This window comes from Cervus canadensis, chromosome 3 (assembly GCF_019320065.1).
Source record: "Cervus canadensis isolate Bull #8, Minnesota chromosome 3, ASM1932006v1, whole genome shotgun sequence".
Taxonomy (NCBI): domain Eukaryota; kingdom Metazoa; phylum Chordata; class Mammalia; order Artiodactyla; family Cervidae; genus Cervus; species Cervus canadensis.
Genome location: NC_057388.1, coordinates 88,745,973 through 88,760,439, shown reverse-complemented (window position 1 = coordinate 88,760,439; position 14,467 = coordinate 88,745,973). Strand labels below are relative to the sequence as shown.

The 14,467-nt window shown below is 37.8% G+C and overlaps 1 protein-coding gene across 1 annotated transcript in view; it reads left to right on the top strand.

The window, feature by feature from the left end:
* Positions 1-14,467, top strand: part of UBE2H (ubiquitin conjugating enzyme E2 H) — a 100,485-nt gene that overhangs the window by 53,793 nt on the left and 32,225 nt on the right. Inside the window, exons 2-3 of the mRNA XM_043463709.1 lie at positions 1,964-2,040; positions 2,838-2,912. Coding sequence (XP_043319644.1) covers positions 1,964-2,040; positions 2,838-2,912 — 152 coding nt within the window. The remainder of the gene's footprint in view (positions 1-1,963; positions 2,041-2,837; positions 2,913-14,467) is intronic.

Below are 14,467 nucleotides of genomic sequence, written 5' to 3'. Positions count from 1 at the left end.
ACTGAACACTGGGTTTTATCTAGCTCTTTCATCTCTATCAATTAATAATGGAAAATATCTCATTTTTAAACTACTTTAATGAGTTGGGCTTTTTATAGCTTAATTTCAGTTTTCTTAACTTGGCTGTTCTGGCCTTTTCTACCTAGTTTGTGCTTTGTCCTTTGTTTTTTATAATGAAGAAGTTTTAAATGTGTATGTGTGCTTGCATCGGCTAATTTTTCCCTCTGTGGTTTCTGCCTTTGGTGTCATTCTTAAGCCTTTTTATCTCCAAAATTTTTTTGTTTGTTTTCTTTGAGAACTTAATTGTTTGTATTTAATTTTGTTTACTGTAACTAGATTTGACTTTTTCTTTCACTAATGCAAGGGAGCTGTTTTGGCTGTTTTTGTTTTAAAACAAGGACTTACTTTAACTTACTACGTTAGCATTAGCTTTGGAATATTTGTAGGGGGATGTCAGAGTGTGACTGGCCAGGAAGATGTTAGTACACCAAAACTTGCATTCATGTGTCATCTGACCATGAGAAATGAAGCCAATTTTCCAGTGTGGTTGCTTTTTGAATTCTTTCAGTGTGCATGTTATTAAAAGTAGTTAGTTTTTGTTTAGAAAAGAATGAGATCAAATAGACTACATTATCTTACTTAATATCTCTAGTTGCTCTTAAGCAAGGACTTTGCCAAAAATACACCTGACCTGTGTTCTGTGACCTACAGGACAGAGGATTTGGAGAGTCAAATTTCAAGCCTTAAAAAATAACATTTTTCTCTATTTAAGAGGTTACTTAAAATTTATTTGGCATTTTTCTTTTTGTATAATAGTACACATAATTAAAATGTAATTTGTACTTCTGATTGAGAAAGAAGAGTCCAGTCTGTCATATCTTGTTGTGGTGGGGTTTTTTTTTTTTTTTTTTTTTTAATGTTCCAGTGGGATTTGAGAGTTCCCCAGAGCCCCCACCACCTAAAAATTTTATCACTAAAGTCATTATTGGGTTAGACCACAAAGCACAGACAAAACAGAAATTAGACCAGAAGCCCTATCATCTAGAAATGGGTTGTTTTGGTTTCTGTAATTGAATCTTAGTACCTTAAAGGAATGATTCCCAGGACACATAAAATTGATGAGGAAGAGAACACAGAAGTGCCAGTGCTCTGTGATTCGAGCCCCTGAACACGTAAAAAACTAGAGGCCAGTGTAAGGAGGATAGAGTTTTGTGAGCGAGGAAAAGAGTAGCTGAAAATAAATACTAAACACAAAGTTAAAAAAAAAATATATATATATATATATATATATATACATATATATATATATTTCTTTTTGGTGTTTTTTTGCATTTGGCAGTGCTACTTATAGCACAGTTATATCACTAGTCGTTTCAATTATTCTCTAAGCCAGGGAGAAAATTATCAGGACTTCCTTAGAAAATCTGTAATTTTAGGTGCGCATTTCCAGTTCAGGAAAATCAGTGTTTTTCCTGAATGCTTGAATTTGACTAAAGGGAACACTGGATTTATGTTAAAGGATCATTGGGGAGAGGTTGGGTGGAGAGAAAACAGAGGGGAGAAAAGCTAAAATTAAGTTCCTGTTTTTCATTTACTTACATATACAATGCAGTCTTACATATTACATACTCAACCCATTTATTCTTCACAGAGGTCTGTAAAATGGTGTTTTCCTGATTGGCCAAAAACTAAAGGCTCGAGGAGTGAGTTTACATTTTTTTTGTCTAGGCTCAAACCCATCAAATGGCAGTCCTGGGATTTGAACACCAGTCTCTCTGAATCTAAAGCTCATTCATATTCTTTTCACAGGAGTATATATTGCCTTTTAAACTACCAGAATTATTATCACAGTTGATTGGTTTCTTGTAAGGTGTTGGTAGCACTTTGATTGGCATGTCTTGGGGGCGCCATCTTTAGTTCTGGGTAATAAAGCTGGTATAGTTTCCTTTACCTTCCACCTTAGTATTGAGAGTAAGCATGAGGTCACTATCCTAGGAGGACTCAATGAATTTGTAGTGAAGTTTTATGGACCACAAGGAAGTAAGTATATGTGTTGGTATGTGTTTTTCTATTTTACTTATATTCCTTAATAGACAGTGTGAATATCAAGATAGATGGTGATATGTATAGTTCTTGAAAAGTAAATTTAATTGAATTCTAAAAGCAGTAAGGAAATCTTGCTGTTAGGATAAATATATGCTTTTTCTCTTATCTCTGTGTTAGTGTGACTTAGTATTAGTCACTTAGCCATGTCCAACTCTTTGCGACCCTATGGACTGTAACCTGCCAGGCTCCTCTGTCCTTAGAATTCTCTAGACAAGAATGCTGGAGTGGGTAGCCATTCCCTTCTACAGGGATCTTCCCAACCCAGGAATCAAACCTGGGTCTCCTGCATTGCAGGTGGATTCTTTACCATCTGAGCCACTAGGGAAGCCCCGTGAGACAGTATTAAACATAAATTGTGAATTCTGGGTTTTGTGGAAATGTTTTTTGTTGTTTGGGGGGAGGGGTGGTTTGGGCACAGGATAGACTGAGATAGTAAGCTATTACTTACCAAATAATTGAACAGTGTTTGAAGAATTAGGTAAAAATCAGGTAAAGAAGCAGGTAAATTTGAGAGAGAAAATGAATCTATGCTAATTCTAGATTTTTTTTAAAGGAAAGTATTACATTTGAACATAGAGTACCTACTAGTTACAAGAGTTCCCTGACTCTTGAAGGAATTAATTTGCAAGATTCTCAAAAGAGATTAGAATTTAATGTTTAACTTATAGTCAGATTCTGTTTTCTAATTTGGAGACAATTCTAATGTTTTAACATTTTTGCTTTTATTTCAGCACCGTATGAAGGCGGAGTATGGAAAGTTAGAGTGGATCTTCCTGATAAATACCCTTTCAAATCTCCTTCTATAGGTATGTAACTACCTAGTTTCTCTCCTTAGAGAATTTTGAAATGGAGGGGGGAAAAAACAAAAAGAAAACAAGCCTACATTTTATGGGCGATAATTAATTCCAGAAGTATTTGCTCAACTGAATTTCCCCCCTTTTTTTGCTCGGGTTATTTAGTAATTTTAAGGAGGGACTTCCATAGTGTGATAAGAGGTGTTTAAATACATCCTTTGCATGCTTATAATGACTGTAACTCTAGATTTTTCTGTCTTTTAGGGTAAGATTAAATAACTTTAAGACCCACTGTCCATTCAGGCTATTAGCAGTAGAATAATAAACATCTTAAATCTCATTTTAAATGCCAGATTGTTGAAATGAATATTATATAGTGCCTATTCTAGTTCTGTCATTTAAAAATCCTCCTTATACCTTACTTTTGCTTTTGTTCACTTCAGCTCTATGTACCTTTTCCCATTCTTTCCACTCCAAATCTTTTTAACCCTCTAAACAGCTAAAGAAAGTAGAAACAAACCTTAGTTAGGGTTACATAAAATACCCTCAGTGAGGTATTTTTTCCTCACCTTCATCTTCTGCAGTAATTTGGTGATACTAACTTATCACCCCCATTAAGGCATTAGTGACAGTTTAGGTATTAGCATCAGATGCTGCGGAGGTATATTTTGGTTGAGCTTGATACCTTTAAATATTTTGAGACTGTAGTAACTTAGCTAACTTAAGCCAGCTTGTAAAATTTTCATTCTGTAGATGATTTTTAGATGTTACAAAGAACTGGCCAATTTTAAGAAGGAAGAAGAAAATAAAATTGGAATATGTTTAGAGCGTTCTCTGTCACAGTGAATCACTTATTCAGAATTGTCAGAGCTAATGCCAAAACTCTTGGAATTTACACTTCTCCCTTGCCCCCGAAAAAGGGTTTTTTAAAAGAGGTGAACCAAAGACATTCCGAGCTTTGTGTTTTAATTCAAAGCCCCCATGTTTCTGTCTGGGATAAATAAGGTGAAAATGTTAGTAATTCCCAATCAAATGCAGTGGCCTGTTCCCCTGACGTCTAGCTACTTCATATGTTTTACAATTTAAGGCTATAAAAATACTATAGAACGTCTATAATTCCTTTTTAGTCTGGGAACTCTTAATGTTCACTTTAAGAATAAACTGGTAATTTCCTCTGAAGGGCCCTTAGCTGAGTTTTAAACTTGGTAATTAACAAGGTGGGCTTGCCTCCCAGGTGGCTCAGTGGTAAAGAATCTACCTGCCAATGCAGGAGATGCAGGTTCAGTCCCTGGGTCAGGAAGATTCCCTGGAGAAGGAAATGGCAACGCACAGCAGTATTCACACCTGGAAAATCCCAAGGACAGAGAAGCCTGGCAAGCTGCAGTCCATGGGGTCGCAAAAGAATCAAACATGACTTAGCAACTAAACAACAGTTGAGGAGATACTTCATGGATAATTGAATTGGAAATCTCCCATTGCTATCAGAACCTGCAAACTGTAGAGTTATCAGATGGTGATATAGGAAGGGTGCTCTGAGGTGTTGAATCTTTGAGACAGTTCCTGACTGTATCTGACTTAATACCTTAGCACAGGTGGGACAGCAGCTGTTTCTCAGTTCCTGGTGTGGTGGAATGTAGGTAGAATTTTTAAACCTTTGTAAACAGAATCTCCAAACCATATAAATTGATTCAGCTATATTTCATAAGTAACTATTTACCTATAGGACTAAAAATTTGCTTGCTAAATCTAGCAGTAAATTTAGTGTTGTTACCCTAGATTCCTAGTCAGAAAAGAAACAGTATAGCTTGATGAAGCTAACAGTGAACCAAGACGTGCAATTACATATCCTATAGAAATGTAGTTATTTCTCAAATCTTTTTTTTTTTTTTAATTTCTCAAATCTTAACATGTTTCCAGGTAACAATTATTTCATCATAACTTTCAAAGTAAAACTATCTGAACTTCAGACATTGTTTGTTAACTAATGATGCAACAGAAGCCTCTGTACTTTCTTAAGTTAATGATGTAACATGAAATTGGTTAGGACAAATGACTAGGCTAACTTTACTTCTTGATAATTTTTCCTTTCCCTTTCTGTGTGCTTTTAGAACTTGATAATACCTACAAATGTGTATGTACCATCTTCTCTTAGGGAAGTAGATCTAGTTGAAGTATTTTACAAACTGTCCTTGTTTCCTCCAGAGGAAGATTGCATAAGAGTTTTAATCAGTGTGGGGTGACCCATTTTCGGGTCATCAACAATGTAATTACTGTTGCAGTGTGCTTTAAACGTTTCGAGAGGTAGTAGCTCCTGCAAAGTAGGCAAGGACTTGTTTTTGAATTGTATAGACGGCTGCAGGAGTACACAGAAGAGGGGATAAGATAAATCCAACCTAACTGTTCTTTTTAAACCCTGCCTCAATATTATATAAGCGAGCATGCCCTTCTTTTCGAGCCAAATATTGATCTCTTAAATATTAAGATGTGTAAATTTAGATTAAGTGTTTTGATGATTAAGTCTTGGGATTTTAAAATATATATCTATGTATACTTTTTTGTTTAATGTTGCTATGTATATTTTTTAATTGTATTAATAATGCTCCTTATCCATAGGAATGTAAGAAGGTCCAGGTGAGCAAAACTAAAGAAAAATTAAAATATCTTATAATCCTGTCCCTCAGTGGATATTATTATTTATATAAAGTACATAAAAATGTACTTTAAAACATTTTTCGCTAAATATTTAAGTGTATATGCAATGTACTTTTACAGGTAAACTGTAAACTCCAAACACAGTTTAAGGGAGTTTTCAATAGTTACCTGACTGCTTGACATGTAACTGAAAAAGTCCTTTTAAAAACAATTTTCATCTTTAAGTAAGTAAATTAGCTCCTTAATTTACTTACATCTTAACTCCTCTTTGGAAAGAGAAGGAATATTGACAGCCTCCTGGGGAAGTTACCAGCTTACTCTTACAAAGCTATCATTGTTCCAAATATCTTAATAAGCTCATCTTTTGGAATTTTACATTCTCTTTGAATATCATGAGTGATGGCGAGTCTTGATGCTTTGAAGCTGGATATAAATTTTTGAAATGGCTAAAGGTCATTTAATTCCAGAGAATAAGATGAATTGAAAAACCAAGTAACATCAGTTGAAGTCTATAATGATATATGATTATGAAACTGACTGAAGTTTAAGAGTTACGATTTCCTTTTTAAACTGGCCCTTTGGGCTCTTTCAGAAAGAGATTCTAAAACTCCTTTAATCAGTTGTAACATCATTGAGATATTTGCATCGTTTTCCAGAGAGACTGCTTTGATATAAATCATATTTGAATCTCTTAAGTTCTGATTTATTGGAAGGCCCACACTTTATCTCCCCATTCAGAAACTAGAATGAGAGCAGTGCTGCTGGGCGTGTCACCATGTAGGTAGGAGGGTCTGATTGGTCAGTGGACTGGTTATCAGGAAAGAATGGTTCTGGCCCCAGTTCTCCTTGACTCTGATGATACTTATCTGAATTGTTTCCCCTTCTAGAAAATGAGATAATGTAATTAAATGGACTGTGCATGTTTGATATTGAGCAGTGTGTTAAATATTCAGGATGTATGATATGGCATTCCACCAGATACTTAGGAAGGCTGTATAAGGCTTTCACCAGTTGGGAGGGAAAAATATCAATGTGTTTAAAGTACTGCATTTGCTCTAGTGACAGCATTTCATTGCTTTTTAGGAGAAGTGTGACTCAGCACCTCAATTGAGGAAGAGAGTATATGGAGGAGATAGATGTTTACACGAATTGTATCTCATGTATTGAGAATAGAGTCTTTACAAAGCTTCAGAGAGGTGAAGCTGAACGTAAGGACTTCATAAATACTCTTTCAAAACCCCAGGTGATACCCAGTCCATAAAGGTTTTGTTCTATGCAAAGAAGTTGCTGCGGAGACTGTCGTATTCCGTACTTCTGTAGATTCACACTTTTCTGCCATTACACATGTGCTCAACTAAGAAAAAGCTTTTACCCATCTAAGGAAACAGACTTGGAGTTTCTGCCTGGGGGGAAATAAAGATGAGTGATCCCATATATAAAGAGGTCACATAGAGCGATCTTTTCATAAAAATGAAAAGTAACCAATTAGCATAGGATACAAAATAGTTTTGTGTCCAATCCAAAGAATGCAAAGATTAAAAAATGAGAAAATATATGACTTTCTAAATTGGCAAGTTAAACATTGTTGGCAAAGGTATTATGATACAGCCAACCTAGCAGTATATATTGATAAAATTTTATATCCTTTGAGTGATTTTACTTAAAATAAGGAAATATTCAGACCTGTATACTAAGATTAATGCACAGGAGTATGTAAATTGCAGTGTTATTTTTAAAACTTAAAAGTTGGAAGCAACCTAATGATTCAGTTGATAAATAAAGTAGTTAAATTATGGTTCCTTTTATCCCCCCTCTTTCTTACACCACATAGCATGTAGGACCTTTAGTTCCCCAACAAAGGATAGAACCCATGCTCCCTGCAGTGGAAGCATGGAATCTTAACCACTGGATACTGCCAGGAATGTCCAAATTATAGTACATTTTAATAAACAATATGTTTTACCCTGTTTGAGTTTCCTGAGCCATACAGCAGATTCCCCTTGGCTATCTATTTTACATATGGTAATATAAGTTTCCATGTTACTCTTTCCATACATCTCACCCTCTCCTCCTATCTCCACATGTCCATAAGTCTATTCTCTGTTTCTCCATTGCTGCCCTGCAAGTAAATTCTTCAGTACCATTTTTCTAGATTCCGTATATGTGTTAGAATACAATATTTATCTTTCTCTTTCTGACTGAATTCACTCTGTATAATAGGTTCTAGGTTCATCTACCTTATTAGGACTTAAATGCGTTCCTTTTTATGGCTGAGAAATATTCCATTGTATATATGTACCACAACTTCTTTATCCATTCATCTGTCGATGGACATCCGGTTGCTTCCATGTTCTAGCTATTGTAAATAGTTAACACCATCTTTAATAAAAGAACACACAAGAGGGAATCCTGTAGTGGTCCAGTGGTTAGGACTTGGTACTCTCACTGCCAGGGGCCCAGGTCAGGGAACTAAGATCCTGCAAGTTGCACACAGCGCAGCCAAAAAAAAAAAAAGATAAAATAGTGTAACTATAATTTTTTTCTATGCAAATGCCAAGTTTGAATACCAAATTTTGGCTATAGTTATCCATGGCTGTTAAGGGAATTACAAGCCATTTTCCTGTAATTCCCAAATAGTCTACAGTAAGTTCCCTTTTATTATAAAAGTAAGTGTTTAAGAAACTTACACAAGTGTGTGTCTTTCAGATGTCCTGTCTGCATCTTTGTCTGAGTCTGTGCTTTTCCTGTCTGTTGTTCTAGAAAGCCGTCAAGCAGCCCTTGGTCAGAATTCTCAGTTTGCTAAGGCTCCCGTGTTTCCCACCACCCCCCTTAATTTTTTCCCTTCAGTTTTAATTACTTGTGCATGTAAGTGTGGCACGACTGAGGCGACTCAGCAGCAGCGTGTAAGTGTACATTCTGTGTCCTTTGTCTCTCTGCTTCCAGTTTGGTTTGCTCCATCTTGGAGCATCTTTGCACCTTTACATGTAACCATTCTCCACTCCTTTCTTCTCCTTTTTGCCTTCCTCCTCTCCCATCTCCTGTCCTGTTACTTTGAGCAATTCTTACCTGCTTTTTTCAGTCTGACTCTTCCACTTGTTCTCCTTTGTTCCATTTTGCTCTTCATGTGAACCAAAAAGACCCCTTTGTAGCTATTAATAACAGTAATCCTTTTGATAAACCTAACCCAAGGGGTAAAAATTATGTCTTTAATAAAATGTGACATAAAATATTGGATTTAAGGCTTTCAGCCTCTAAAGGTCTTGAAAGTACCTTGAAAAGTTCTCTTCAAGATCTGCAGTAGTATCCATCAGATCTACCTATGTTACCTGAACAGTAGCATTCAAGACAAGATTTTAAAGTTGTCATTGAACCTTATTTTTAAATGACTGCTGGCTAATATATTAAGACACATGCATTCTACTAATTTCAGATAGAACTATAGAGTATTACAGAATCTTTTGTAAGTAACCTTAAGACAAGCTCAAGAACTCTGTCACCATTGATACTTTCTCAAAATGGAAAACTGTTGCAAAAGCCAGCTAACAAGTCTAGAAACTAAGTATGAAGTACTACATGTGTGTATCTCCATGTGAACAGTGAGGAGGACCTTCTCCGAGGAACAGGCTGCATGCGCTGTGTGTCTGGGACTGTAATTTGATGATACCAAAGCTGACTGTGTAAAAGGAGTGGTTGGTTGAGAGCATGATTCTGGAGAGACCATGTCATGGTTTGCCAAGTGTTGATAGAATGGCTAGGGGAAAACCAAGCTCATTCCACAGTATAATTGATGTCAATAGCATATGGCAGGAGGTAGTCAAATCCATTTAAGTAAATAGAAACAAAATGAAAGTCATAGGCAGTAACAAAAATTAGAATGCTATTTTGAGCCATACTACTGGCCTTTACTAGTTCAGACTGTCATCTAAATAGAATGGTTTTAGGTCATTCTGTTCCAAAAGGAAGCTAGACTACATAACCTCTCAGTCTTCCTTCTGAATTTCACAGTCTGCCGCCAGTTCTTAATTAAAAAGATATTCTGATGATCAATGGCAACCCACTCCAGTACTCTTGCCTGGAAAATCCCGTGGATGGAGGAGCCTGGTAGGCTGCAGTCCATGGGGTCGCTGAGAGTCGGACACAACTGAGCGATTTCACTTTCACTTTTCTCTTTCATGCGCCCAAGAAGGAAATGGCAACCCACTCCAGTGTTCCTGCCTGGAGAATCCCAGGGACGGCAGAACCTGGTGGGCTGCCGTCTGTGGGGTCGCACAGAGTTGGACACGACTGAAGCGACTTAGCAGCAGGAGCAGCAGTGTACCATATTCTTTTTACTTGTGCCAGTGGTTAAGGGGAATGGTTTCACCTTTTTCGTTGACAGATTTAGCAGACTTTTCTGGCATAATACACTTTTTATTTCACCATGGCCAGAAATTACCTCATAGTATTTTTGGAATAGAGTTCTGTAATATGGTGTATGACTAACTCTAGAGCTTAGAATACTTACCATTTTCCTTTGCGTCTTCCTGGTTGGAAACATTGTATAGTTACTCCCTCAGGAACTAGTGTGAGTGACTTTAGGTGAGTGGTGTTTAGTCAGGAGTGGACCAGGATTTGAAATAGAGAGGAATGTCATTCATGAGAGGTTTGGGGTCAGTCATTTAACAAAGACTGATTTGAACCACTGTATTTCCACAAAAAGAATGAATTCTTAGACTGAGGAAGCTAAAGTCCATTAAGATCACCAATATACTTCTCTATTTTTATAACTTTGGGTTTGAATGTAGTTCCTGTTTAAAAATAGTTACTTAAGTGCTGTTGTATAGTGATCTATATTTTTTGAATTCCGATAGAAACAAGGCTCTAGTAGAAGATTTTCCTTAAAAAAAAAAAAAGATAATGCTATGAGATCATAAGCCATTGTTAAAAGCTCTCTTTTTACTGGTGTTCTGAAAATGAAATTTTTGGGATATGATTTTGAAAAGATTATGTTTGGCAGCTAAGGTAGAACCTACTTTCTCATAGCATGGATACAGCTTATATTATTTCTTCAAATCAGCTCCACAAATTTATCAGCTACCAGCTCTGTGCAGGGTGTCTTTCTAGGTGCCAGGGACACAGAAGTGAACGGATTGGTCTCTTGAGCCTTAAATCCTTTTGGGGTAAATGGGGATGGGGGGCCGATAAAGCAAAATTTTTAATGTCTTGATAGCTTTATTCAGAGAATTGATGTAATAGAATTGACCTGATAGCTGTCTTAGATGAGGTGTTCAGGAAGGGGATCTTTGACAAAATAAATTTAAGCTGGGGTTTAAATGAAAAGGGGAAAAAAGCCAGCCCTGATCTTTCAAGGTCAGGGATGAGAGCGTTTTAGGCAGAAAAACTGAAGACAGACACCAAGGCAGGAACTTAGCTGGCATGCTCAGGGAACAGAGATGAGGCTGGAAGGCTGGGTAGAGAGTGAGATACGAGAAAGGGTCCAAACTGTAGGCAGGGCGAGGCCCTATTAGGGCTTTGTAGGCCAGATTAAAGGGTTGAGTTAAATATTTAATGTAATGGGAAAGATCACTGCAGTGTTTTAAACATTTTCAGTGACCACTCTGCTGTTGTGGGGAAATAGTAGAGATAGTAGTGGGTTGGATCAAGGTGCCAAGGTTGAAAATCTGTGGTGTAGATCCACATTACTTTGAAGAAATCTGTCTGTATTAAGGAAAGCATACAAAGGAGGCTAGTACCTAGAGGAAGATAAAAGGAAGGCTTTGCTTTCTATTTCTTGGAGATTTCAAAGGATGTTTATATGCTCATTGTAGGGAGTTGTCTAGAAGAGAGGGAAGGCTTGGTGATGTTTGAGGTCAGGAGGAGGATGAAGGAGTGGTGCCTTCGACACTGCAGGAAGGGACAAGATCGGAACACACGCAGAGGACTGGTACTTGAGAAGACCATGAACATACGAGCAAGCTGTTCAGGCAGGAGAAATTAGCATTGGGGGGGGGGGTTATTGGGGACAATGAGGGGTCCTGCTGATTAGCACCCATTTTCACATGGAAAATACACAGGGCTATTAAGTCCTACTAAGTGAGAAATGGGGGACCAAAGGGAAGGAGAGATTTGCAGCATACTGGTAAAATGTCCAAGTCATTGGAGAATGGGGGAGCAAGCTACTACAGAAAGGAGAGAGGAAAATTATAGGGAATGTTGAGTCCACAAAAGATTATAGAGCATATTTTTAAAACCTGGTACATTTGTTTCCTTAATGTCTCTTCTCCCTGCCAACCCAGTAGATAACAAACTCCACAAAGACAGTCCCTTGGTGTGGTTCACTAAAAATCTATCTCCCCAACTCAGGACTTGGTGCATTGCCTGTTCTGCAGAAGAATATTGTTTGAGTCAGTGAGTGAATGCCTATTCAGTGGCATTCTCAAGTCCAAGTACAGAGAACTGTGAATGATTGGTTTCCTTCATTTGTAGATGGGCATTTTGGAGGGGATAGTGCAGGGAATTAGTAGAGGAGTGCTAGAGAATGGTGATGGTGATAGCTCTTATACTTAGTATGGAGAAGGAGTGAAAATAGGGTGGTAGGTAGGAAGAAGGCTACAATCCGTAGGGTTGCAAAGAGTCAGAGATGACTGAGCATATGTGCATGCGCGCACATACACAGGTAGGAAGAAAAAGGGGGAGGGTCAGTGGATTAGAGTTCACAGGTGAAAGAATTGTTCATGGGGGTGGGAAGCGCTTTGACAAGGATAGGAGACTGTCATTGGAGAGGGGATGTCTGAATTTGTGATTTTGAAAGTGAAGCTGTTTATAGGGATAACAGACTTCAAAAGCATGTCCTGGGAGTGTGAATGAGGTAGAACTGAGGAAAGATCATTGAGGAGAAGCTGAGATAACTGAAAGGCTAGGGTATGAAGAGGATGGTCTGTATAGGCAGTTATGTCACTAAAAATGACCGGTGTTGATGGGGGAGAAACTTGGGGGCCAAGTGCTAAAGTTCTCAGTGATGGAGTAAGTCAGTTGCCAAATTGGCCCATTCATTGAAAAACCTGTTGTTCACAGTTTGTAATAAGTACTCTTAGCTTCATCTTGCTATATAGCCAGAGTAAAAATAGTAGTCGGTTTCATTTCCCTTCCCCATATCACCTCTGAGGGGTAGCTTTGCTTTTATTCATGCTTGCTTCTGTGAGAAGATTCACCCGTTTCCTTCCTGAAACTGGCTGATGTCAGTTTTAATTCTACCTTTGGCAATTTATGATTATACAGTCTTTTCATTTGCTGCATAGAAATCCTACCTAACTCACTGTTTAGGTTAGTTCCTATTTTAACTATAGTAGATAACCTCTAGCTTTAGAGCTGATTAGTTATTCTGACGTTTTCTGGGCATAAAATTCACCTTCCCTTTAGGACTGGTGGTCTAATGAAAACATATAGTCTTAGCTTCATTTTTCTTTAGTTAAATGAAATTCATTTAAAACTTAAAAAACTAAGTAATATCTTGGTTCCCTTGGAAATGCTTATCCATGCAGTTGAAGATTTTGTTCATATTCTTGTGAATACCATGGTTGGTGAAAACCATATTGCTAGAAGGAACTTTGGAGATTTATACCGTCCAGTTACCTTATATGAAGGATGATAAAAATGAGACCTAGAAAGGCAGAGATACAGTACTGCTGACTAGTTGCAGAGTCTGCCTTCTAGCTTCCATTCCAATGTTTTTTCCATATGCCAAATGCAATCAGAACAGTCTTTTTAATAATAAATGTTAGAGTAGATGTATTTTCCATTTCCAGTGTGATAGGGTTATTAAAAAAAAAACTAATATCCCATAATCAAAATACCTTCTAATGTGCTTGACAATTCCTGAAGGATTAAGAGAAGGTTATATTGGATCAGATATTTTCATTTTTAGGACAAGGAAAGTGATATGAAATTACGTGCCTGAACTCTATCAGCTAATAGTAACATTACTGAGTACTTACTGTGTGCCAGTTACTGGTCACATGCTCTGCATATATTCATTAAATCTTGGTGACACTCCTGTGATGTGTGGATACCATTATTTAACCCAGCTTTATGAACAAGGAGACAGAAAGACTAAGAGATACAGTAGGTCTAAGTGGAACTTCGGCAGCCTGATTGGGGCCTGATTTTTTAACCCCAACTTTGTATAGTAAGTGGCAGAGACTTGAAATTAAGTCTCAAAATTTCACATCCAGGATGTTCTGCTCATACTCCCCTGTCTCTGACCATGAAAATAAATCCTGCCTGATTGAGTCAGTGTGGTTATATGAGTGACCAGGAGAGTGAAAGATAAACTGTGGAGACAGGAAAGAGAAGGCAATCTTCTAAAAAATGGAACTGCCAGAGAGTAGGTTTTGGTAATCTGCTAGGCTGGTAGAAGAGTTGTACTGTTGAAGGATAACACTTCATCTTTTCTTAGTTATAAATAAACTTTTCTTATCCATCCAGCCCATTCCTCAGATTCCATATTATCAGAGAGAAAGGAAGAAGCAGAAAAGAGGACCCCTGGTTGAGTTTAGATCTCCTGAACACATACAAGATCAGTTCAGAGGTTCCCATGACACAGGGCAATGAGAGTGAGCTCCTTGCTTGGTTCCTCACCCAAGAAGAGACCGGCCCAGGTCCATCTCTCCTGAGTAGGAAAGGCTCAGCTCTCGGAAGAGACTTCTGCCCGGGTGCAGGCTGCCATGGGCTGGGCCTGGTTGTCCAAGGTAAGATGAAAAGTCTGTCTGAGGGTGCACTGATGCACAAGACTGGCAGCAAAGCTGTCGCTGTGAAGCTGGCGGCATCCACACCCCTTTTTCAGCTGGAGCATCCTAATTCCAGTCACCTCCTGCTCGCTAGGAATGAAGACCCAAGTTATTACCCTTAAAAATTTATAGTCTGAGACACTGCTAGGG